Source organism: Trachypithecus francoisi, unplaced genomic scaffold, assembly GCF_009764315.1.
Source record: "Trachypithecus francoisi isolate TF-2019V2 unplaced genomic scaffold, Tfra_2.0 Lachesis_group21, whole genome shotgun sequence".
In the NCBI taxonomy this organism is placed as follows: Eukaryota; Metazoa; Chordata; class Mammalia; order Primates; family Cercopithecidae; genus Trachypithecus; species Trachypithecus francoisi.
In genome coordinates, this window is record NW_022681467.1 from 50,301,075 (window position 1) to 50,325,348 (window position 24,274).

The 24,274-nt window shown below is 37.5% G+C and overlaps 1 protein-coding gene across 2 annotated transcripts in view; it reads left to right on the forward strand.

Moving 5' to 3' along the window:
* Nucleotides 1-24,274, forward strand: part of DOK5 (docking protein 5) — a 172,909-nt gene that overhangs the window by 86,871 nt on the left and 61,764 nt on the right. For both annotated transcript variants that reach the window (XM_033186791.1, XM_033186789.1), the window contains exons 3-4: nt 22,562-22,676; nt 22,765-22,884. In XM_033186791.1, the coding sequence (XP_033042682.1) occupies nt 22,562-22,676; nt 22,765-22,884 (235 nt within the window). The remainder of the gene's footprint in view (nt 1-22,561; nt 22,677-22,764; nt 22,885-24,274) is intronic.

A 24,274-nucleotide genomic window follows, 5' to 3' on the forward strand; every position in this document is an offset into this window, starting at 1 on the left:
AGGGAACCCTGTTGTATTGAGAATTAAAAGGGTCGTGCGACTCACATGCCAAATTCTCTGTCATCTGAGCACACGCATAGTTTTGTCTTATGGAGAAGACCCTCTAATAACAGAGATAATGACATCATATTTTAAATTTTACTTATTATTATTATTATTTGAGACAGGGTCTTGCTTTGCCATACAGACTGGAGTGCAGTGGTGCTATCTCGGCTCATTGCAACCTCTGCCTCCTGAGCTTAAGCAGTCCTCCCACATCAGCCCCCCGAGTTGCTGGAACTATAGGCGTGCACCACCATGCCCAGCTGATTTTTTTATTATTTGTAGAGACAGGGTCTTGCTATGTTGTCCATGCTGGTCTCAAACTCATGGGCTCAAGTGATCCTCCCTCCTGGGCCTCCCAAAGTGCTGGGATTACAGGCACAAGCCACTGTGCCAGGTCTCATTTGTACACATGTTTACATTTTTAAAAAAAATCTAAAACATGCAGAAGGTTAAGAAAAATCAAATGGTATTGAAGAGCTTATCATGAAAAGTAGTAGTGCCTACTTTATTCCCACCCTTCTGTTGTGGGTTGAATTGCGACCTCCCAAAAATATATGCCTAAGGTGTAACTGCTGATACCTGTGGATGTAACTTAATTTGGAGCTAGGATCTTTGTAGATGTATTCAAGTTGCAGTGGGATTATTGGATTAGGGTGGACCCCAGTCCCATAGCTGATACCCTTACAAGAAGAGACACAGACCCACAGGAAGAAAGCCATGTGAAGACAGGCAGAGACTGGAGTGATGCAATTAAGAGCCAAAAGTGGCAAGGACTGCCAGCAGCCACCAGACCGTAGGAGAGATGCATGGAACAGACTCTCCCTCACAGCCTCCAGTAGGAACCAACCCACCAGTGCCTTGATTTTGGGCTCTGGCCTCCAGAACTGTGACAGCATACATTTCTGTTGTGCAAGAACCCAGTACTTTGTTACTACAACCCTATTCTAGGAAATGAATTCACCTCCCGAGGCTTAATCACCATTGTCGTTCCCTGGTGTTCATTTTCCTGGTGATTGCCTCTGTAACTCTCAATGATGTGTTTGTAACTTTGTTTCTTGTTTTATTGACTTCCAGCATTACCAACAGATTCCTCCCCTTTAGAGAGTTAATGATTTGGCTCATTTATGGAATCTCATCAACTCTCTTCTTACTTACAAATTGTGACCCTTACTTTACTTTCAATAAATATTCTACTGTATGTGGAATATTCAGTAACATGCTTAAACCCCTGTGCCCTTCCCCATAAATGTTAGAAAGTGATTCTTATATCAGTCTCATTTGTTAATGATCTTATTGCCTGTCCCCGTTGCTTTCCTCTTCTCTATTTGTCAGGTTTGTGCTTTTTTTTTTTTTTTTTGCTTTCCTGTTATTCAGTACAAGGTTCTTGTCTTACAGCAATGTGGGCTCACTCTTGTCACACGTTCCATTGTTTCGAGAGAGAATGGAAGCAAAGATCTTTTAGTTGATACAAGAAAGGACAAATTGAATATCTCTCTGCGTGACTGGCCTGAAAGCTGCCTTTAAAATTTTTTTAAATCTCTTATTTACCCCTTGAACTAATGCTAGAAAGAGGAAGCAATGGTATTCCCAGGAGGCAACATGTGACACTATGCTTAGTAGGTCTACTATTTTAATATGTGTAAATTACAAATAAAACTATCATCATACTTTATTTGTGATGGACCTAGACTCCTATTTTCTTTCAGTTATTTATAGTTTATATATATATACATTCATTGTGATGGAAAACATTACAAATACTTCAGCTATAATAACATTTTTATTAGAGATACACACGCTTCACGAAATATTATTTTGGTCAATACCACCATTAAAACCGTCAAGGACAAATTTGTGTCTATGCCTCCTCTGTAAGGATACCCTAATTGTGATTGGAAAGCTGAATGTTTTATATGCCAGAACGACAGGTTTCAAAGAAAACACAAAGAACAAAATCAGAGAGAGAGAGAAAATATACATATACCATGTAGTATGACCATGGTTGAAACAAGGTCAAAGGTGATGTTAGCCCCATGTTGGAACATCTACTGGGGCAGGAGTCACAAACGTTGGGTCAGATATCACCTGTGAGTTGCAAGTACAAGATGGTTTCAAAGCTGTGCCTCTGCAAGATTTCTTTTTTTCTTTTTGAGCCTTCCCATCACCCTTAGAATTCTATCAAAGCTCGCTGCCAGTACCCTGGGCTCCGAGGCCCTGGATGATTCTGCTCCAGCACATTTCTCCGACCTGCCATGCCACTTGTCACTTTGCTACAATGACCTCCCTTCACTTCTGCTGTCTCAAAGCCTTTGCAGTTTCCGTTCCTTTGGTCTATCGAGCTCTCCCCCATTTTTTTTTTCTCTTCCTCCAGGGTTTAGCTCAATTTCAGTGCCTGAAAAGGGCCCTATTTGAATACTCTATGCTAGTCAGAATCACATTTCTTTAGTACTGTACTCTCCCTTTCTGTGTGGGGGATATATTCCAAGACCCCCAGTGGATGGTTGAAACTGTATAGTTGTCAACCCTATATATTCTATGTTTTTTCCTATATATACATAACTATGATAAATTCATAAATTAGGCACAATAAGAGATTGACAATAACTAATAATAAAAGAGAATAATTATAACAATATACTGTAATAAAAGTTATATGAATGTGGCCTCTCTCTCTCAAAGTATCTATTGTACCATACTCACCTATTTTCAGAGCACAGCTGACCATAGGTAACCTGAAACCTCTGAAACAGAAACTGTGGACAAGAAAAGCTACCATATATTCAGTACATAGCCTTTCTCACTGTTGAAATTATGTTGGCCAGGTGCAGTGGCTCATGCCTGTGATCTCAATATTTTGGGAGGCTGAGGTGGGAGGATCACTTGAGCCCAGGAGTTTGAGAGCAGCCTGAGCAACATAGTCTCAACATAGTCTCTCTAACATTGTCTCTTAAAAAAAAAAAGTAATCTACTTGTATATTTGTTTACTGCTAGTATACTATAAGCTCCAGGAAGCTTACTATGTGCATGTTGTCACCTGCAGGTTCTTGTATCCCTCACCACATTAAGATACTGAACATGGCCGGGCGTGGTGGCTCATGCCTGTAATCCCGGCACTTTGGGAGGCCGAGGCGGGCGGATCACAAGGTCAGGAAACCATCTTGGCCAACAGGGTGAAACCACGTCTCTACTAAAAAATACAAAAAAATTAGCCAGGCGTGGTGGCGTATGCCTGTAGTCCTAGCTACTCAGGAGGCTGAGGCAGGAGAATCACTTGAAGCTGGGAGGCGGAGGGTGCAGTGAGCCGAGATCAGGCCACTGCACTCCAGCCTGGTGTGACAGGTGTGACTCTGTCTCAGAAAAAAAAAAAAAAAAAAACCCTGAACATTTCCATCAGCAAAAGGACTTTTTGTGTTGCCCTTTCGTAATCACATCCTCCAGTCCTCCCACCCCACCACCCCACCACCCCAGCAGGCACTAATCTGTTTCCCATTTCTACAATTTTTTTTCTTTTCAAGAATATGTAATCATTTGGGATTGGCCTTCTTCACGCACCATAACTCCCTTGGGACTTATCCAAGTTGCTGTGCATAGCAATAGTCCATTCTCTTTTATTGCTAAGCAGTAATCCATAGGATGCATTACCGGAGTTTGCATACATTCATCCACTGAGGAACATCTGGGTCGTTTTTTAGTTTCTCGTCATTACAAATAAAATTGGTATGAATATTCAAGTTCATGTTGAATGAACATAAGTTGTCCCCACCTCCTCTCCATTTCTGGGGTAAATTCTGAAGAATGTAATTGCTGGGTCATATGGTAGGTGCACGTTTAGTTTTGTGAAAAGCTGTCCAACTGTGTTCCAGAGGGACTCTGCCATTTTACAGTCCCATGAGCAATGTATGAGCAATCCAGTTTCTCTGCATTCTCACCAGCATTTGGCATTTGGTGGTGTCACTATTTTTATTTTCGTCAATTCTTTTCTTTTTGAGATAGGATCTTGCTCTGTCACCCAGGCTGGAGTGCAGCGGCATGATTATGGTTCACTGTAGCCTTGAAGGTCTGGCCTCAAGAGATCCTGTCACCTCAGCCTACCGAGTAGCTAGGACTACAGGCATGCACCACCATGCCTGGCTAATTTTTTAATGCTTTGTAGAGATGAGGTGCCCAAGCTGGACTTGAACTCCTGGCCTCAAGTGATATCCCCTGGCCTCAAGTGATAAATAAAAAATATTTATTTTAGTCATTCTAATAGTGACATTTCATTGTGGTTTTAATTTGCATTCCCTAGTGGCTAATGATGTTGAACATGCTTCTGTATATCTTCTATGAAATGTCCCTTTATGTATTTGACCTATTTTCTTTTTTTTTTTTTTTTAACTATTGAGTATTGGGAGTGTGTGCGTGTGTGTGTGTATGTGTATATATATGTGTCAGATATGTGCTTCCAAATACGTTCTCCTAATGCATAGATTTTTCTTTCACCCTCTTAACAGGATCTTTTGCAGAAGAAAAGTATTAATTTTGATGAGATCCAATTTATGAATTTTTACTTTTATTGCTCATGCTTTTGGTGTCAAGTCTAAGAACTCCTTGCCTGAACTTAGATCCTAAAGATTTTCTTGTTTTTTTTCTTAGGAAAGAAGTTATAGTTTTAAGTTTTACATTGAAATATGATTCATTTTGAGTTTAATTTTTGTATTAGGAGTGAAATGTGGATTGAGTTTAATTCTTTTTCCCTGTGATTGTCCAATTATTCCGCTACCATTTGTTGAAAAAAAATTATTCTTTCCTCATTGAATTGCTTTTTTACCTTTGTCAAAAATTATTTGAGCATATTTATGTGAGTCTGTTCCTGGATTCTCTATTCTTTTCCATTGAGCTGTATATCTGTTTCTCTGCCAATATCATACTCTCTTGATTACTGTAGCTATATAGTAATCTTTAATATTGGGTAGAGTGATTCATTTCACTTTATTCTCTTTTTCAAAGTTATCTAGTGGCTGTGCTTTTCCATAAAACTTAAAAATAAGCCTGTCTATATCTACAGAAAATCCTTGGGATTTTGAGAATTATGTTAAGCCTGTAGATCAAATTGTGAGAGAACTGATATCTTTTCTGTGTTAAATCCATTCATGAACATGGTATGATTCTCCATTTATTAGAGGATTTTAAAAATGTGTTTCATCAGCATCTTCTAATGTTCAGCCTTCAAATCCTGTACATTTTATTATATTTATACCTGATTACTTCATTTAATTTGTATTAAATTTTAAGGTTTTTAAAATTGAGTATCTAATTTGTATAAGCCAGTCATTTTTGGCCTATGATATGACAAAACAATCATCTAGTTTTCTCTCCTACCCCACAATTATTTAACTAATCTTAGAAATGATTAATTGTCTTTGCGTTTTGGGAGGAGCCTCAGGTTTTTATCAGTTTATGAAAGTTTAATTTGTTTAGTCTGTCATTGGACTATTTGTTTTTGGTTAGCTTAGTTATAGTCTTAAGAAACACACAATACATATAATGAAATAAGAAAAACGAGACAAAACCAAACTTTACTTATGAAGTGAATTGATCGTAGATGTTTTTCCTCCATTCATATGTGTTTCTTACATGAATTTCTTAATAACGTGTATCTCTAGGATCCACTCTGTCCAGTTTCACATTTGTATGCATATGTGCATACACACCTAAAGATAGTCCAAGTACACATATAATCTCTTTGTAAATGATGCCAAAAGGAAAGGGTGGGTTTTCTCAAGTTGGTGAAAAGTTTGTCAGATAGTTTTTCCGTTCGGGAGAAATCACAGGCTATTATTAGCCAAGGCAGTCATTGTCCAAGAAATTCTGTTGACAAAAGATGGAACTCTACTAATCTGTTTAAATTTTTTTTTGCAGATTTATTTTTTCTCTTTACACTTCTTATTCTGTATGTTATTACAAAAACATTGTTTTTGTAACAAATATAAATGATTCTGAAATGTATGAACTAAAATGAAAAAAAATCTGATGTTGGACCCTAATCCCTGTCATCAGAAAAAAATGCTAATAGTTTAATGTACATTTTCCAAACTCTTTCCTCTGTCTACACATACAGAAACACATTCTCACATACATATAAATTAGTTTTAGAGCTAATATGGAGTAATTCATTACATATTATACATATTATATTTAAGTAGTCCATAAATTCAGGTTTCCATAGGACACATTTGGTGAGCTTGTGGTTCTTGCATAAATTATAGTGGCAATTCCTTTCATATTCAAAATATTGTGGTTAATGAGATAAATTATATGATCACACGAATTACCCTACTCCCCTTTTCCTCGTGTTTTGACTTTAATTCGAAGTCAGTAATTAATGGCTATACCTCCTTAATTTAACAGCTCCAGGGTACTGTTTAGTATCAATACACCATAATCTGTGTAAGCATACCCAAATTGGTGGGCAAAAATATTTCCAATTTTCTGCTAATGCAAATTATATTACAGTAAAGAACGTGTGCAACTATTTTTATGTGCTCAGACTAATATTTGTGGACGAAACAGGCTTAAAAGTGAGGTTACCAGGTAATAGCCTGCACCTTTAAGATTTTTCTAGTTACACCAGATGTCTCTAGAAAGGTTATATAAAATCATCCACCCACTGACAGCTTATGAAAGTCCTCCTCATGTCAGATTCCATTTTCTCTGTAAATTTCAGATGTAAACTTTTCAACTTAAGCATTTTTAAAGGCAGACACAATGCACAAATGGATATTTTAGTTATTTCACATGGACAAGTAAAGATCCACTCTTCGAGGAGACGTCCACATTTATAACTCAGACAGGCGCTAGTCCCTATTTTAAGTGACCAAGGGCATGTAGATATTTTTGGAAAGAATGAAGCCATATATATGGGGGCTGGACTATGACTGTCTAGACTGGTTCTTTCTGAAGAAAATATTAATAAAGTATTTGCTTAAACTGCCATGTTCAAGGGTCCTGGGGGGAGCTTGGATGAAATGTCTTGTGGATAAAATTTTTGATGAGAACTGAGAGTGTTTCTCTTTGCTTGCTTTTCCCTGCTCACTGGCACTGTATATTTAAGTCACTGGTGTTTTTCTAGAAAAGGTAATATGAAAAGGTTAAAAGTTTTGTAACACATTATACAACATCTTTTGGAAATTTTTAATAGAAATGCTTAGTAGAGTACTTTAGAGTATTCTGCCATTTTAAACATAATTATATAAAAATAATTGTTATAATTTAATTGGGTTATTTGTTAACACTTCAGAAACATTGTGGACTCAGAAATGGATGGTTTTCATGTTAGTTTTATTTTTGAAGACAACCTACAAGAGTTAAAGGGGCTTGTGCCTCTATTTTCTGTAGGATAATTTTACTTTACATTTTTTTTTAAGAATGAAATGATTTGAGGCTTGTGCAGAGCTTTGCAATTTGCACCTACAAAGTGAATTGCTCGCTTAATTCATTCAGTCCCACAAGGGAAAAAATAATTAGGATACAAGCTACAAAGCAAGGCGGAAAATTACCTTGTAGACAGCAGTCTTGTTTTTACTTGGTAAACATAAATAAATCATCATCTGTAAATGATCCTCAGCAAAAGAAAGGGAAAAATTGGAAATCAGATCCTTTTTTAATAAAAATGGCTTTTGACTTTGCAGCACACCAGAAACACAGTTGATAGTCCCACAAAATGCAGACTAATTGCATAATTCTGACAGGAGTATGCCAGTTCCTCAAGGGAATGTGCCTTTAAAAATCCCATTGTAGGAATCTTTTTGAAACAGCAGAAGAAATTTCAACAGTTTCCCTGTCTAGTTACAAAATAATCCATTTGGAAAATTGAATTGTGGAATTTGCAATTGTTTTCCAAGTTGTTCATGCAAAACTATATCGGTAGCAAATTAAACTTTTAAAGTATGACCACTTTGTTAATTGTTGGCTGTTAAGCATTTATTTCAATGAATACTATCATTTATGATGAATAAGACATCTGGGGTATGGCTTTAAACAGGCAAATTAATTTGGCAGTCCATTTTTGGAAATTCCTAATTGGATGGCATAAAGATTTATCTGTAATTTAGGAGAGTGTTGAGTATTTCTTTCCTTTGATGGAATCACAGTACTTTGTGTATTTGATACTCAGAAAGCTAGAAACCAAGAACTGTATAGTAATTAACTGTTTCTTAAATATCTCCCTGCTTTTTTATTCCTCCTTATTCTTACCTAGGTGACAGTCTTAATCACTTTTTGCTGTTTTGTCTGCTGTTTTGTCTGCTGAGCTCTCAGGACCTCCTCTCCTGCCCTCAGGTCTGGTTCCCATCCTTCTCATGGTTAAAGGTCAAAACGTGTGGCCAAGCCAGCTGGACAAGGCTCAAATCCAGGAGGTGTCATTCCCAGAGATTCCATTGGAGTGGTGCTTCTTATAGTTGTATGATGCAGCTGCCTTGTTCATTGTCCACTTTTACTATATATAACATCAGCACTGTTGACATTTTGGTTGTGAGAGGCTGTCCTGCGCATTGTAGGACCTTTGGCAGCATCCTTGGCTTTGACCAACCGGATGCCAGCAGCATCTTCTTAATTCTGACAGCCAAAAATATCTTCAGACATTGCCAAATATCTCTGGGAAGGGGGAGTGGGCAAAATCTTCCCCAGACTGAGGACCACTGGCCTATGGAATCATCTTTCTAGTGCGTAAATATGACTGTTCCATTTGCCTGCTTAAGCCTCTTAATTTGTGCTTTTCAGATCTTATGATTCACCCTAAACTCCTGAGTGCAGTGCACCAGACCCTTTAGGATCTAGCTCTGATCCGGCTGCTCCAGCCTCATGCTCATCAGTTTCCTGTTGCCACCTTCCTCCCATCACTCTTCCCTATGTCATACCAAACTCTGCCATCTTATGCTTGCGCACATGTAGCTTCTTTTGCCTGGAAGCTTATCTTTGTTTTCTTTGCCTCATAAACCCATGCTCATCCTTCGAGATCCACCTTAGGACTAACAAGGCCTAACCGAGAAATGATGGCCTCTCTGATCTTTTTCTCTATATTCATTTGGTGGTTTAGTAAAGAGTTATTCAATTTTCTGTGTTCGAATTACTGTCTCAGTTATTTGCCATCTGTATGAACAAATTAACCTCTTTACGTCGCAACATTCTTATACGTACAATGGGAACACAATAGTGCCAGCCAGTTAGAAGATTGGAAAAAAATTAAATGACGTGATTGATGTGAAGTGTTTAGAACTTAATACCTGGCATATAATTAAGAACCAAATGAATGTCAGCCACTGCCATCATTATTGTTATTATGCTATCATAATATCTTTTGTTTAAGGTTCTACAAATGGCTCATAAGCAAGGCAGGGAGCCCCCCCCCCTTTTTTTTTAGGTCTCGGGACCTTTGGGAACCGTATGGATCAGATTATTGGATCTTTTCCTTTGTGTGCTTCTGTTGCACTTGTGCAGACTTGGTCTAAATAATCATTCTCTGGAGTTCGCCTGCCTCTGCCACGGGTTGGGAATGGTCCAACCCTGGGTATGTTAATGACATCGCTGTGCCTCTCAGCCTTCTTGCTTTTGCAGTGGGGATGATGCCAATATTCACCTCTGGGAGTAGAACTTTAATTTAACAAATACTTACTGAGGGTCTACCCTGTACAAAGCATGGTTCTTGGCAATGTGGATATGGTGGCAAATACAGCAGAGGAAACCCTGACCCTACTGCAGGATTTCAGTTGGGCTTTAAAGATAAAATAAAGCTGGGCTCTTAAGATAATAAAGTTGGCCGGGCGCTGTGACTCAAACCTGTAATCCCAGAACTTTGGGCTGACGCAATAGAGGAAATAGAGGGAGACAGAAAGAAATATATATAAGCAAAATATGTAATGTACTGGTGTTACTGATAAATGCCAAAGAGAAAATTAAAGCAGGAATAGAGGATAGGAAGTACGGAAGGAGAGGGTTGCAGTTTTAAGCAGAGTAATCAGGAATGGTCTCATTAAGAGGTAATATGCAAGTCACTGATGGTAGGGTGAGAGTGAGCCAATGGCGTAGCTAGAGGAAGTGTTTCCAGGCAAAAGAAGAGCAAGTACAAAGCCGGAGCAGGAAGAATGCTTCTAGGGAGCAACGGAAAGAGACCACATAAATGAAATGGATTTCAGTTGTGCTTTAAAGATAAAATAAAGTTGGGCTCTTAAATTAATAAAGTTAGACCGGGCGCGGTGGCTCAAACCTGTAATCCCAGAACTTTGGGCTGAGGCAAGTGGATCCTGAGGTCAAGAGATCAAGACCATCCTGGCTAACATGACAAAACCCCGTCTCTACTAAAAATGCAAAAAATTAGCCGGGCGCAGTGGCAGATGCCTGTAGTCCCAGCTACTCGAGAGGCTGAGGCAGGAGAATCGATTGAAACTGGGAGGCAGAGGTTGCAGTGAGCCAAGATCGCACCACTGCACTCCAGCCTGGGCGACAGAGGGAGACTCCATCTCAAAAAAAAAAAAAAAAGATAATAAAGTTGGCTGTGCATTGACTTGATTTCAGTAGAGTGTCTTCCACATAATGACCTCTAGCATCACAGTAAGGCCATGCTTGCAGAGAGGTGTATGGGAGCTTTCTGAGAGTTCCAGCCATGCTTGCAGAGAGGTATATGGGAGCTTTCTGAGATTTCCAAAGGGCTGCCCACTAGATAAGCAGAACTTCAGTGTGCAGCTTTACTTCTTCCAACTGTGCAAACAGAGCCATTTCTTTTAGAGGACCCCAGAGTGTGTGGGAAGAACACATGCAGTTCGAATATATCTTGAGAAGAGAGAATCAAAGTTTGTTCAGACTGATTTTTCAGGCAGTGCCATCCAACATAATCACATGCTGGAGCCAAAAAGCACATCACCAACAAGGTAGCCTTCTGTCATTTCCTGCACTGCTCCAGGAAAGGCGAGCCGGACCGCCTTCCCCATCTGCCACAAGTCTCTGTCGAAGGAAGGATGTTGTGCTGCCTGGGGAGGTTTTGAAGGCATGATGGAAGGAATGATGGAACGCAAATGCCGCCAAAAGACCTGAGAAGCAGAGCATCACCCATATCCTTTCTCCACAGGACTAGATGGACACCTGTATCCACCTTTGCTTGGCTTTCTTCATATCCTTAATAAGTATAGTTCGAACTTGTGGTTGTGATAACAGCCAGCTGTCTATTTCTGCTGAAATGCCCATGAAGAGGACTGATGATGATGTGATGTTTTAATGCCACTGTTCCTTTCTTGAGGAAGCTACCTGAGTGTGTATAGCAGCTCACCTATTGACATATCTAAGTTAAAAGCTGAGGATGAGGATGTCTGTGCCTACAAGGACTATGTGGTGGGCACTGATGTCAGCTAAACAGGCAGAGTAAATTCGAAAGAGTTGAACTTGCTCATGTGACTAAATGCAGTAGTTACACATTTTTGAAATTTAAAAATTGAATAACAATAGTGACTCTAGTAATAATCGGGATCTCTGCAGATTATATTAGTGAAAAGCATTGTGGAGTAGAAACAGGAAAAATGTCTTCAGTCAATGTTTATCTTGAACCTGGCACCCATAGACATGTAGGCTTAGGAGGACAAACTGCGGGATTTAAAAAAATAGTATTTTGATGCAGAGGACAGCCTTAGATGAACGCTAAGACTGTTTGCTGAAATGTTTGGGAAACAGGATAGTAGGTGATGCCAAAACATCACCTGGCTCTAATGACAATTAGGAAAATTGCTATTTTACTGTAAACAGAAATGGCAGCTACTTCCAAGTGATCAAGCTGAGCCTCATTCATGGAGGGATTTTCTAGCATTCTTTGCCTTATGATGTAATGCCGTGTGAAGTCCTCAGCATCACTTGCAAAGCATTCTTAACAAAAATGTTTATCTGAATCTCATCACACTTTTAAATGTAACTTCCATTTTAGAAGAAGCACAGGGAATAGAAAAATGAAGGTCACTGTGGGAAAACAGACAGATCTAGAATGTGGAACATTCTGCAAGAAAACTAACATGATCTTTTCAACAGGCAGGAATCATTTAAAAAATATGGACTTCTCTAAATTAAAGAGACTCAGAGATACAAAGAGACTCAAGGCATGAATCCTCATGGGATTCTGGATTGGAGTGATGGTGGAGAGGCATGGACACAGCTCTAAAAATCGTTTTGGGGAGGTTTAGGGAACCTTGGATATGGCATGGAAGTTAAATATATGAGGAACTATTGCCTATTTTCTTAGTTGTGTAAATGGCTTTGAAGTAATGTGAGACAACCCTGTTATTTTATTTTTGAGACAGAGTCTCGCTCTGTCACCCAGGCTGGAGGAGTGCAGTGGCGCTATCTCAGCTCACTGCAACCTCCACTTCCCAGGTTCAAGCTATTATCCTGCCTCAGCCTCCTGAGTAGCTGGGACTATAGGTGCCCGCCACCGTGCCCAGCTAATTTTTGCATTTTTAGTAGAGGTGGGCTTTCACCATGTTGGTCAGGCTGGTCTCAAACTCCTGACCTCAAATGATCCACCCACCTTGGCCTCCCAAGGTGCTGGGATTACAGGCCAACTGGGTTATTTGTAAGAAATATTTGCTGGAGTTGTAGAGATAAATTATATGATTTACTTTCAAATCATTTAACCAAAAGCAAGTATGTGCACGTGTGTGAACATGCACATGCACGCAAACACTCATTGCATTTATATATAAAGAGAGGATACATCAAAAAATAAAAGTAGCAAATCTTAATAATTGTTCATCCTAAGTAGAGGATACATTGGTGTTTGTTGCATTATTCTTTTAGTTTTTCTGTATTTGAAAATCTTAAAAATACAATTTTGAAAAAGAAAATCATGAACACAGAATTCCTGGAGAAAAGAACAGAGGCAGAAAACAAAGAACACCTTTAAAAAAATGAAGCCTGAAAAGATTTAGAAAGAATAAAAGAGGACTGAAAAGATTCCTAAAATGTCAGTCATCATAATTAGTTTAAATTGATTTAACATCTATATCAAAAGACAATGCCTTAGATTGGATAAAAGTGTAATAATCCGACTTTATATTTCTAAAAATCAGTTATATGTTTCTATAAGAGATACCTATAAAATGAAAGCAAATAAAAGTTTAAAATAAACTTTAAATAAATAAAATGGTCATCCACATAATGGACTACTGCTCAGAAGCCAAAACTTCTTACATTTTCAACTGCATGGATGAATCTCACAGACATGATACTGGTTGAATGAATCCAGACACACACAAAAAATATGATATTCTATTTTTATAAAAAGTTTTTAAAAGAAAGAACTAATGAATGGTGATTGAGGTCAGAATGGTGGTTTTATATGTGGGCCGTAATGACCAGGAAGGGGTGGGATTGACTGAAATTGTTTTTATATGTTGCTCTGTATGGTGACTACACAGTTGTGTAACGAATAAAGATGCACTGAACTGCAGTCTTGAGATTTCTGTTTTTTACTATATGTGCTTTGCCACAGGACCTGGCATCCAGATTCCTATGCTGTGTGTCTTAAATTTCACTTGAGTGGTAGCCTGTGTGGGCTTTAAACCATGGTGCCTGCCATATGTACCCACATAAAACCAGGTGGTTTTGAGAAGCTGAGTTTGTCTTCCACATTTTAAAGTGCAAGTAAGGAAGATGAGTTCAGTTGAGACTGCCTTCTTTTGAATTGACAAATACTTTATTTTTACATAGAAATTAAGATTTGTATTCATTTTTTCCCACTTCCAAGTGATGTACTTTTAAAGATAAAGTTTATGATTTTCAGAAATATCCTTTAACATATTTCTCTCTAAGACCACTTTAATTTTATTCATTTGCTGATTTTCTCAGCCTGTCATGGATTCATTCATATGTTATTATTTGATTTTTAAGGAACACTTGCTATGGAGAGTAGTATTAGGAAAAACATACTTCTTTTAGAAGCCAGAAGTTCTAGATTTGAGTGTGGCTGCATCCCTTCCTTTCTATGAAATTATAATTAAGTTACGTCTTTGATTTTCACTTTACTGATCCTTACAATGGGTTTAATAATAGTTTACCAAGGATGTTGTATCATCCAGAGAATTTAGTATTACTTTAAAATCATTCAGTATTCTGTGTTTGATTAAAGTGAATGGGCTTCTTTCTTGAGAAGTAGATTTATAATTGTTACTATTGGGAAGAGGATTAGAGTGGAATTCATTTCTTTATTTCCTTATACTAGCTCTGCATCCATATAATGGGACACTGTGTTAGGTTTCCTTTGAAAATTAAAAAGAAAACATGATTCAACTTGATAGCCAATGTTCTAGTGGACTTTCCTGATTATTAGGAATTTGGCTAGGAAATCTGGTCTTCTTCACACAAGAAACAATATTATTGCACAATGGAATTTGAGAGAAAACTCTATGAAAATCCTTGGCCAAAAGGAAATCAAACAGAGGGTGTATTAGCCAACGTCTTCTATGGCAATAATTCCAAAATCTTAACAGTTTACAGCAACACATCTTTATCTGTCACCCTTTCCTTAAGTGGCTGCACCTTTTTACATTTCCATCAAAAGTGCACAAAGGTTCCAGTGTCTCCACATCCTTGCTAACACTCCTTATCTTTTAGGTCTGTGGGGTTGTTTTTTACTGATAATAGCCATCCTAACAGATAGGAGGTTGTGATTACGGTTTTCATTTGCCTTTTTCTGATGATTAGTGATGTTGAGAATCTTCTCATATATCCATTGGTCAGTGTATATCTTCTTTGGAAAAATGTCTATCTTTGAATAGACACTTGCCCATTTTAAAATTGGCTTAGTTATTTTTACTTTTATTATTTTTGCTATTGAGTTATACAAATTTCTTGTGTATTTGGGCTATTAATCCTTTATCAAGGATATAGTTTGCAGATATTTTTCTCATGCTGTAGGTTGCCTTTTCACTCTGTTGATTTTTTCTCTGCTATGTATAAACATTTTAGTTTGATGTAGTCCTACTTGTCTATTTTTGCTTTCATTGCCTGCGCTTTGGGTCTCATATCCAAGAAATCACTGTCAAGACTACTGTCATAAAGCCTTTTCCCTCTGTTTTATTCTAGGAGTTTTATAGTTTCAGGTCTTACATTTAAGTCTCTAATCCATTTTGAATTGATTTTTTGTTTATGGTGAAGTAAGGGTAGAATTTCATTATTTTTTATATGAATATACAGATTTTGCAGCATCACTGGTTGAAAAGCCTATCATTTTCCCATTGTGTAAACTTGACACCCTTGTGAAAGACCATTTTATTGTATAAGCATCAATTTATTTCCAGGTTCTCTTTCTGTTCCATGTATCTATATGTTTGCCTATGTACCAGTACCATATTATTTAGATTATTGTAGCTTTGTAGTATATTTTGAAGCAACTCTGGCTTTGTTCTTTTATGTTGATTGTTTTGACTCTATAAGGTTCTTTGTATTTTCATATGAATTTTAGCATTGCTTTATCTATTTCTGAAAACTCCCCTGGGATTTTGATAGAGATTACATTGAATCTGTAGATCATTGTAGATAGTATGGAAATTTTAACAATGTTAAGTCTTTCAATCTATGAAAGCAGAATGCCTTGCCATTTATCTGTGTCTTTTAAAATTAATTTCTTCAGTGTTTTCTAGTTTTCAGTGTACAAATATTTCACCCACTTGGTTACATTTATTCCTAAATATTTTGGGTTTTCTTGATGCAATAATAAATGAGATCACTTTCTTAATTTTCATTTGGGATTGTTTATTGTTAGTGTATATAAATACAACTGATTTTTTGTATGTTGATTTTGTATCATGCCATTTTACTGAATTTGTTTATTTTTTTGTATGTTGGTTTTGTATCATGCCATTTTACTGAATTTGTTTATTTGTTCTAACAATTTTTTGTGTGTGGATAGAATCTTTAGGGTTTTCTACATACAAAATTATGTCATCAGCAAATGGAGATAATTTTACTTCTTCCCTTCAGATATTGATGCCTTTTGCTTCTCTTTCTTGTCTAATTGCTCTAGCTAGGAATTCTATTACCTTATTGAATAAATGTGGTGACAGTGGGCACCTTTTGACTTGCTCTTGATCTTAGGAAAAAAAAGTTTTTGTTTTTCATCATTGAGTATATGGTCTTCATCATGTTAAAGTAATTTTTTTCTATTCCCATTTTGTTGAGTGTTTTTATCATGAAATGTATTGAAATTTGTCAAATGCCTTTTCTGCATCTGTTGAGGTGATGATATACTTTTCATCCTTTCTTCTGTTAATGTGGTGTCTCCTTCTTGCTATGTCGAACCCTTGCATCTGAGAGATAAACCCCACTAGATCATGATATATTATCCATTTAATATGCTGCTGAATTCAGTTTGCTAGTATTTTGTTGAGAAATTTGCATCTATATTCATCAATGATATTGGCCTGCACTTTTCTTTACTTGTAGTGTCTTTGACTGGCTTTGGTATCACAGTAATGTTGGTCTCACAAAATAAATTTGGAAGTGTTCCTTCCTCTTTAATTTTTTTGAAGAGGTTCAGAAGAATTTGCATTAGTTCTTCTTTAAATGTTTCATGGAATACACCAACATTTCTTCCAACAAAGAAATACAAAAAAAAGCTATCTGATCATGTGTATTTCTTTGTTGGAAGATTTATGATTAATTATTGAATCCCTTAATAGTTACAGGTTTGTTCCAAGTTTCTGTTTCTTCATGATTCAGTCTACATAGGTTGTATGTTTCCAAAAATTTATCTACCTTTTCTAGGTTATCCAAGCTGTTGACTTTTCCTTGGTGTATCATCATTCATTGTAGTTTCATAATCCTTTTCATTTCTGTGGCATCAGCACTAGTATCTCCTTTCATTTCTGATTAGACTCCACTTATTTTCCTTAACCTAGCTGTTTGTCAATTTCATTGATCTTTCAAAAAACAATTCTTGGTTTCACTGTTTTTTCCTAATGCTTTTCTATTCTCCATTTCATTTAGTTCTAATCTAATTTTTATTATTTCCTTTCTTCTTACTTTGGGCATAGTTTGCTCTGTTTCTAGTTCCTTGGGGTGTAAATTTAGGTTGTTTATTTGAGGTCTCTCTTCTTTTTTAATGTAGGCATTTACCATTATAATCTTCTTTCTTAGTATTGATTTTGCTACTTCACACAAATTTTGGTATGCTGTGTATTTGTTTTCATTCAGCTAAGGATATTTTCCAAATTCCCTTTTGGCTCCTTCTTTGATCTATTGGTTGTTTAAGATTGTGCTGTTTAATTTCCACATGCTGTGATTGTTTTTCAGTTTTCCTTCTGTTAATTGTTTTTTAGTTTTATTCCATGGTGGTTGGGAAAGATACTTAATTCTGTTACTGTTTTTTGGTTTTATTATGTTGTGGTTGGGAAAGATACTTAAATTCGTCAAGATTCGTTTTGTTACCTAACACATGATCTATCCTATGTGCACTTAATAAGAAAGTGTATTCTGCTGCTATTGACTGTATTTGTCTCTTAAGTATAATTGGTCTTCAGTGTTGTTCAAGCACTCTGTTTTCTTACTTATATTCTCTTTGGATGTCCTATCTGTTATTGAAAGTGGGGTATTGAAATCTCCTACTATTATGGTGTTGCTTTCTCTTTCTCACTTCAATTCTATCAATAAATGTTTACTTCATATATTTGGTTGCTCTGGTACAGGATACATATATATTATAATTGCTATATCTTACTGGTGAATTCACCTTTTTATCATTATAGTGTCCTTCTTTGTCTCTTACTTAAAGCCTATTTAATCTGATATAAGTATTGCCACCGCTACTCTTCTTTTGATTGCTGTTTGTATGGGTTATCTTTTTCCATGTTTTCACTCTCAGCCTATGTGTGTCCTTAAATCTAAAGTGAGTCTCTTGTAGACAGCATATCATTGGACCTGGTTTTTAATTTATCTTGATAGGGCAGTTTAATCTATTTCTACTTAAAGTAATTACTACACCAGGCATGGTGGCTAATACGTGTAATCCTAGCACTTTGGGAGGCTGAGGCGAGTGGGTCACTTGAGGTCAGCCTGGCCAACATGGCAAAACCCTGTCTCTACAAAAAAAAAAAAAAAAAAAAAAAAAAAAATTAGGCATATTGGTGCACACCTATAGCCCTAGCTGCTCAGAAGGCTGAGGCAGGAGACTCGCTTGAACCCAGGAGGCAGAGGTTAGCTGAGATCACACCACTGTGCTCTAGCCTGGGTGACAGAATGAGCCTCTGTTTAAAAACAATAATAATAAATAAATAATAAAAACACATAAGTATTGATGGGAAATGACTTACTTTTATCATTTTATTATCTTCTATATTCCTTGTAACTCTTTTGTCCTTATCTTTTTCTCTTGCTGTCTTATTTGTGATTTAAAAAATTATTTAGGATCATATTTTGATTCCTTCCTCATTTTCTTTTGTGTGTTTGCTACAGGTATTTCTCTTCTGGTTGCTGTGGGGCTTATGTAACACATTTTATAGTTATGATCATCTATTTTAAGATGATAACAACTTGACTTCAATCACATACAAAAACTGTACTATTCCACTAGACTCCTTTATGTTATTGTTGTAACAAATTTCATGTTTTTATATTATGTATCCATTAACATAATTTTATAGCTTTTATACTTTTATCTTTTCACTTCTGTATCAAAATTAAAAGCTGTTTATACAATATTTGTAATGTTACATGTAATGCAATGTTATAGTACTATAATATGTATTTGTGTATGTGTGTGTGCGTATATATATATGTATATATATACGCCCCTTTTCCAGTAAATTATATGTTTTCATTTGCTTTCATGTTACTATCTTCATGTTACTTTCATTTCAACTTGAGGGACTTCCTTTAGCATTTCTTATAAGGCAGATTTCTTTGTAAGAGGACTATCATGTCTTGCCTTGGTTTTCTCATTTGCAAAATGGAATGACAGTGGAAATAAATACATCTTTGAAAAGTTTTATGTGACTTGTAAGTATATCTGCAAAATTTAGTTATCATAATTATTACTTTAGCATTTTTTGAGGAAGTTTTTCCATTATGACATTATGAATTAGTGTAGATTACAAGGCTTGTGTGTGTTGTGTGTGTGTATGTGCGTATGTGTTGTGTGTGTGTGTGCACATGCCCACTGGGTGTAGTTCTGAGGTAGAGACAGAGACTGTTGCCTTAAAATCTGATTGTCCTTTGACCCATAAAATTATGACCCTGCCTGCTCTGGGAACAGTCACTGGCTTCTCCTGAGCGGGGGTGTTCAGTTACTGATTTCCTAAACCAATTTCCTAAATGGGTAATAGTGTTCTGACTCATACAATTCCCCCTACATTTCCTGACCATTTCAGGTGACTATCTCTTCCTCTTTGCCCTTAATGGGGATGGAATGAAGTCACATGTTTCAAAGTCATTGCTGTGTGTCTGGCTGGGGTGGACTATTCTTACATAATGTCTCACTAGAGGGTCAGAATAAAGTTGGCATACGTATTCTACTTCCACCTCAATTTCTAACCAGGTTGAAAAGAAAGAGATCTTAAAATGAGAGGTGGCTTTCAGGGTCTAAAGATCCTCTGGCTGAAAGTGTTTAGTTAGTCATTAGTGTTTCAGATGTGTTAAAAGCACAGGCTTTAGGGTCAGTTTGCTTCATTTTTTAAGCTGTGAACTTGGTTGTATGACTTTAACCTTTTGCAGTCTAGTTTCCTCATCTGTGAAAAGGTGATAATAATAATATTTATTTCACAGAGATTTTATGAAGATCAAATGAGATATTATCCATAAAAATGCTGGCCGGGTGCGGTGGCTCACACCTATAATCCCAGCACTTTGGCAGGCTGAGGTGGGCAGATCACCTAAGGTCAGGAGTTTGAGACCAACCTGGCCAAAATGGTGAAACCCTGTCTCTACTAAAAATACAAAAAAAAAAAAAAAAATTAGCTGAATGTGGTGGTGGGTGCCTGTAATTCCAGCTACTCGGGAGGCTGAGGCAGGAGAATAGCTTGAACCTGGCAGGTGGAGGTTGCAGTGAGCTGAGATCAGCATGGGCAACAGAGCGAGACTCCATCTCGAAAAAAACAAAACAAAACAAAACAAAAAAGCTAAGTATGTTACGTGGCGTATGTGTGGGGACCAATGCATGTTGGCATCAGTATGATTATTTTCATTGGTCTGGCCCTTCAGTAAGTCATTGCTGGGCAACTCGAGTCTAGCTGGGTGCTGGAGAGAAAAACATTAAGTACAACAACAGGTAATACAGTAGAACCTCATGCAGCATATATGAGAACAGAGAGAAGAGAAATGTTAGTTGACACAAAGGTCAGGGCACGTTTCCTAGAGGAAGTAGACCTTGAGGGAAAAGTGAAATTTCCCTGGAGAAAAGAGGCAGGAGAGAGAGAGGCATTTGCCTTCCAGAAGCACCATGCAAGTAAATGTATGGGTGAGTTGGGTCTTTCATTCATATAGTCCACTTACAATTATTGAGTTCTCACTATGTGAGGGGTTCTGTGTTTGACTCAGGGAACACAATAATGAGCAGAGCAAAACAAAACAAAACCAAAAACAAAACCTATTCCTGCCCAATGTAGTATGTAACTCTCACTTTTCAGGCAAGATGAGCATGAAACCAATAACCCACAGGAAAGATGTAGGACATCATTGGATGGTGTAGCCTTGAGACTGACTAGGTGTTAGGATGGGAGGTGTCCAATAGGGCCTCTGTGGGTAACTGAGATTTAAACTGAGACACATGTGGGAATGGGAGTGACGTAAGGAGAGATAGAGAAGGTCGTGTGCCAGGAGAACAATGGTTCTGAACGAAGTCCACTGTGGCTGAGACATAGAGCACGTGGGAAAAGTATAGAGAGGACACTGGTGAGATAGTGTGGACAAGATCACATGGGGTCTTGGTGGTCATTCTAAGGATGCAGGCTTTTGTCCCAAGTACAATGGGAAGTCACTGACGTGTTCTGTTTATGCAGAGCAATATTTCAAGACTTATGTTTAAAAAAAAAAATCTGCTATGTGCAGCATACATTAATGGGGATTAAAATGGAAGTGGAAAGACCAGTAAGTAGTTGTGACAAGATGATAGTGGCTTGAATTGGAGTAGTGGCAAAAAAATAAACAAATAAATAAACAAACAAATCAACAGTTGTATCTGGTGAGTCCTGAGGCACTTGGTGTAGTTGGAGAATAAGATACACAGTGCTGAGTCACTGACATTATATGTTTGGGCAGTTTTTGAGGAGCAGGGGTATGACATTTCATGCTAAGAAATTTGCATTTATGCTATAAAAAGGGCTGATGGAGATGAAGAAGAGAAATGAAATAATCAGATTAGTGTTGTGCATAGAGGGTATTTATTTCTCTTCCCCCCTGCTTCTTGAGCTAAGTACTTATTTAATTTAGAGTAATAGACGAGAGAAATGGCACAACATCATTGCAAGCAAAGATTGATGGAAAGCGGATGCTTTTGCGTAACAGCACAAAAGAGATATATGAAAGAGAGGTTAAACTTGTCAGTGTGAAAAGCTATTGATCTTGTAAATACTTATCCTGAAGCCACGTAAGCCTTCTCTCAGGCATGACCCAAATATTCCAAGCCTCCAATGCAGCCGAGGATGCGGATGTAACTGGATAGGAGATGACCACTGTGGAAACACAATGAGCCAAGACACGTTGTGGAAAGGTGGGGGGGGGGGGTTACAAAAGTGTTAAAGGAGCCAAGGGATTATAAGATAGAGAAAGGAGAGAGAGAATGTCTAGTGGAGATGGCTTTCCTCCCTGCTAGGAAGAAGGTGCCACTGGGTAGTGTTCTCAGAGCCTAAAACAGAGGCCCCATAACCATTGAGGAGCTAGGAGTAAGTCAGAGACAAAGGGAAAATATTTGGAAAACCAAATTCATTATGTACTTTCTATGATTTGGACCTCAAGTCAAGGGTCATTTTTGAGACTCTTGACACTCAACCTCTGACTGGTCAAGAGTGAAATAATCTGGTTATGAATTGGAACACTCTTCCTTCCCTTCCCTTCCTTGGGTTGATGTGTTTAAGACACTTACATGGGGAGTACTCAGAAGGGATGGAATATTTGGAGGCTTTTGCAGTCGGCTGAGAAAGAAGGCTGTCTGTCCACAGAGACCAAAACAGACATAAGAACTGTTGATCAAGTGGGAGTCTTTGGGAGGATTTAAAAAACTAAAGAAAAAAGAAAAACCAAAATGTTCTTCCTCTAAAAAGTTTTAAGCCTGTTCCACTTAATACATTTCAGAAAATTTAATAAGGAAAGATAACTTGTTAACCATTCTTGCTGTGTGTTACAGATAACACTAAATTCACTTAAATACATCTTAGCTTTCAGATAGTAGACACTTTTTCAACAGGTTGTGCTCAGCTGTGCTGTGCAGTACTGATTTCTGGGCCTCACTTTTGGTGGTGTACACTGGAGACATTCATTCAGGGAGTGTGTCAAATTTATAATTGTTCATTTTCAGGTTACAGAACTCAACAATGTGAAGAACGTAGCTCGATTGCCAAAGAGCACCAAGAAACACGCCATAGGGATTTATTTCAATGACGATACCTCCAAGACTTTTGCTTGTGAATCAGGTTTGTCTCAGGCAGGGCAGGGGTCTTTTGCTTTTAGATTCTGAATGGATGCTGGGCACACAGTTTAATCTTTTGGACATTTCCACAGATCTTGAGGCCGATGAGTGGTGCAAAGTACTCCAGATGGAGTGTGTGGGAACACGGATCAATGACATCAGCCTTGGAGAGCCTGACTTACTGGCCACTGGGGTTGAGAGAGAACAGAGTGGTATGTAAAGAAAATTCTCTCCTCTCTTTTTCAAAACTGCTTCTGTCTCCATCTAATAAAATATAAGACATCTTCATTATGTAAAGTTTTTGGGGTATAAAAATGTATAAAGAAATAAATAAAATAACCTTTTATCGAATCCACAACCTGTGTTAACATTTCAGTGTATCTTTTTCTTATTTTCTTTTTCCAATTCATAACATGGATGTATCCACATTAATAATATCAATTAGAAATTTTGGGGAACCTGCTATGTGCCAGTTTGTTGGAAGATGCTTTACTCACCTCAGATTATTTATTATACGTTTCTAGCAATCCTATGGTATAGGTATAATTACATATAGCCCTGTGGTATAGGTATAAATACATTTCATAGCAGCTCTATGGTATGGGTATAATTCATTTTGCACACGAGGAAACTAAAATGTAGAGGAAGTAAAGACCTTCCTTCAATTCCATTAGCTCACTAGTGTTTGATTCTAGACGATACTGTTGGGCCTATATTTACAGTGTACAGATTTTAAAATGTCATGGGCATTTTTTGGTCTTGCCTTTTTCACTTAAAATGTTATCAACAGCTTTGCAATGCTTTCAATATAATTCAAACTTTATGAATATTTCACCAAATTTAAACCCATCTAAAATCTGTAATTAAAAAAATATATATTTTGTCGAAACACTTGAGCCAACTCTGAGCTCAGCACTCAATCTGGGAATAAATAATTTAAAATAATAATAACCAAAATATTCATGAACACTTCAGCAAAAATCAATGTTGATTTACAGAACAAACCTGGATGTGAGGAATCATTTCTTTGTCTCCTAACAGCTGAGCCTGGGGATAGGGTAGATCAGATCACAGAGCTCTGCTTTAGCTGGCTGACTTGATCATGAGGGCATGCCACCATGGAAAGGTCTGTGGGTCATCTGGTTTGATTACGGACATGGCAGAGATGGAATTGTACTGACTCTTTCTGTAGGTGCACACTCCAGTGTCAGTAAAAAAATACTGTCCCTCCCAGTTGGAACTATGTCTTCATGACACATTTACAATCTGTGACTGTTTTGGATACAACATGTCTACCCTAACCCATCTCCATGGAATTGTTATTGACCGAGACCTAGAGGCACTGGATAATTCAGAGGAGCCTCTTTGTAGGTTGGAAAATTGAGTTACAGAGAAGTTAAGTCATTGATGGGGTTACACAACCAATCCCCAGGCTCCTGCTTCTCTGGTTCACTAAATCAGGATGCCCCAGGCAGAGAGGATACATAGGAGCCAAGCATAAAGAAAACCTGGCAGGTTTTGATTATGATTCATTTTTTCACCTAGAGTGCTCAGATCAGCACTTTTCACAAATTTGTATTTGGGAAGCAGTATCCTGACAGC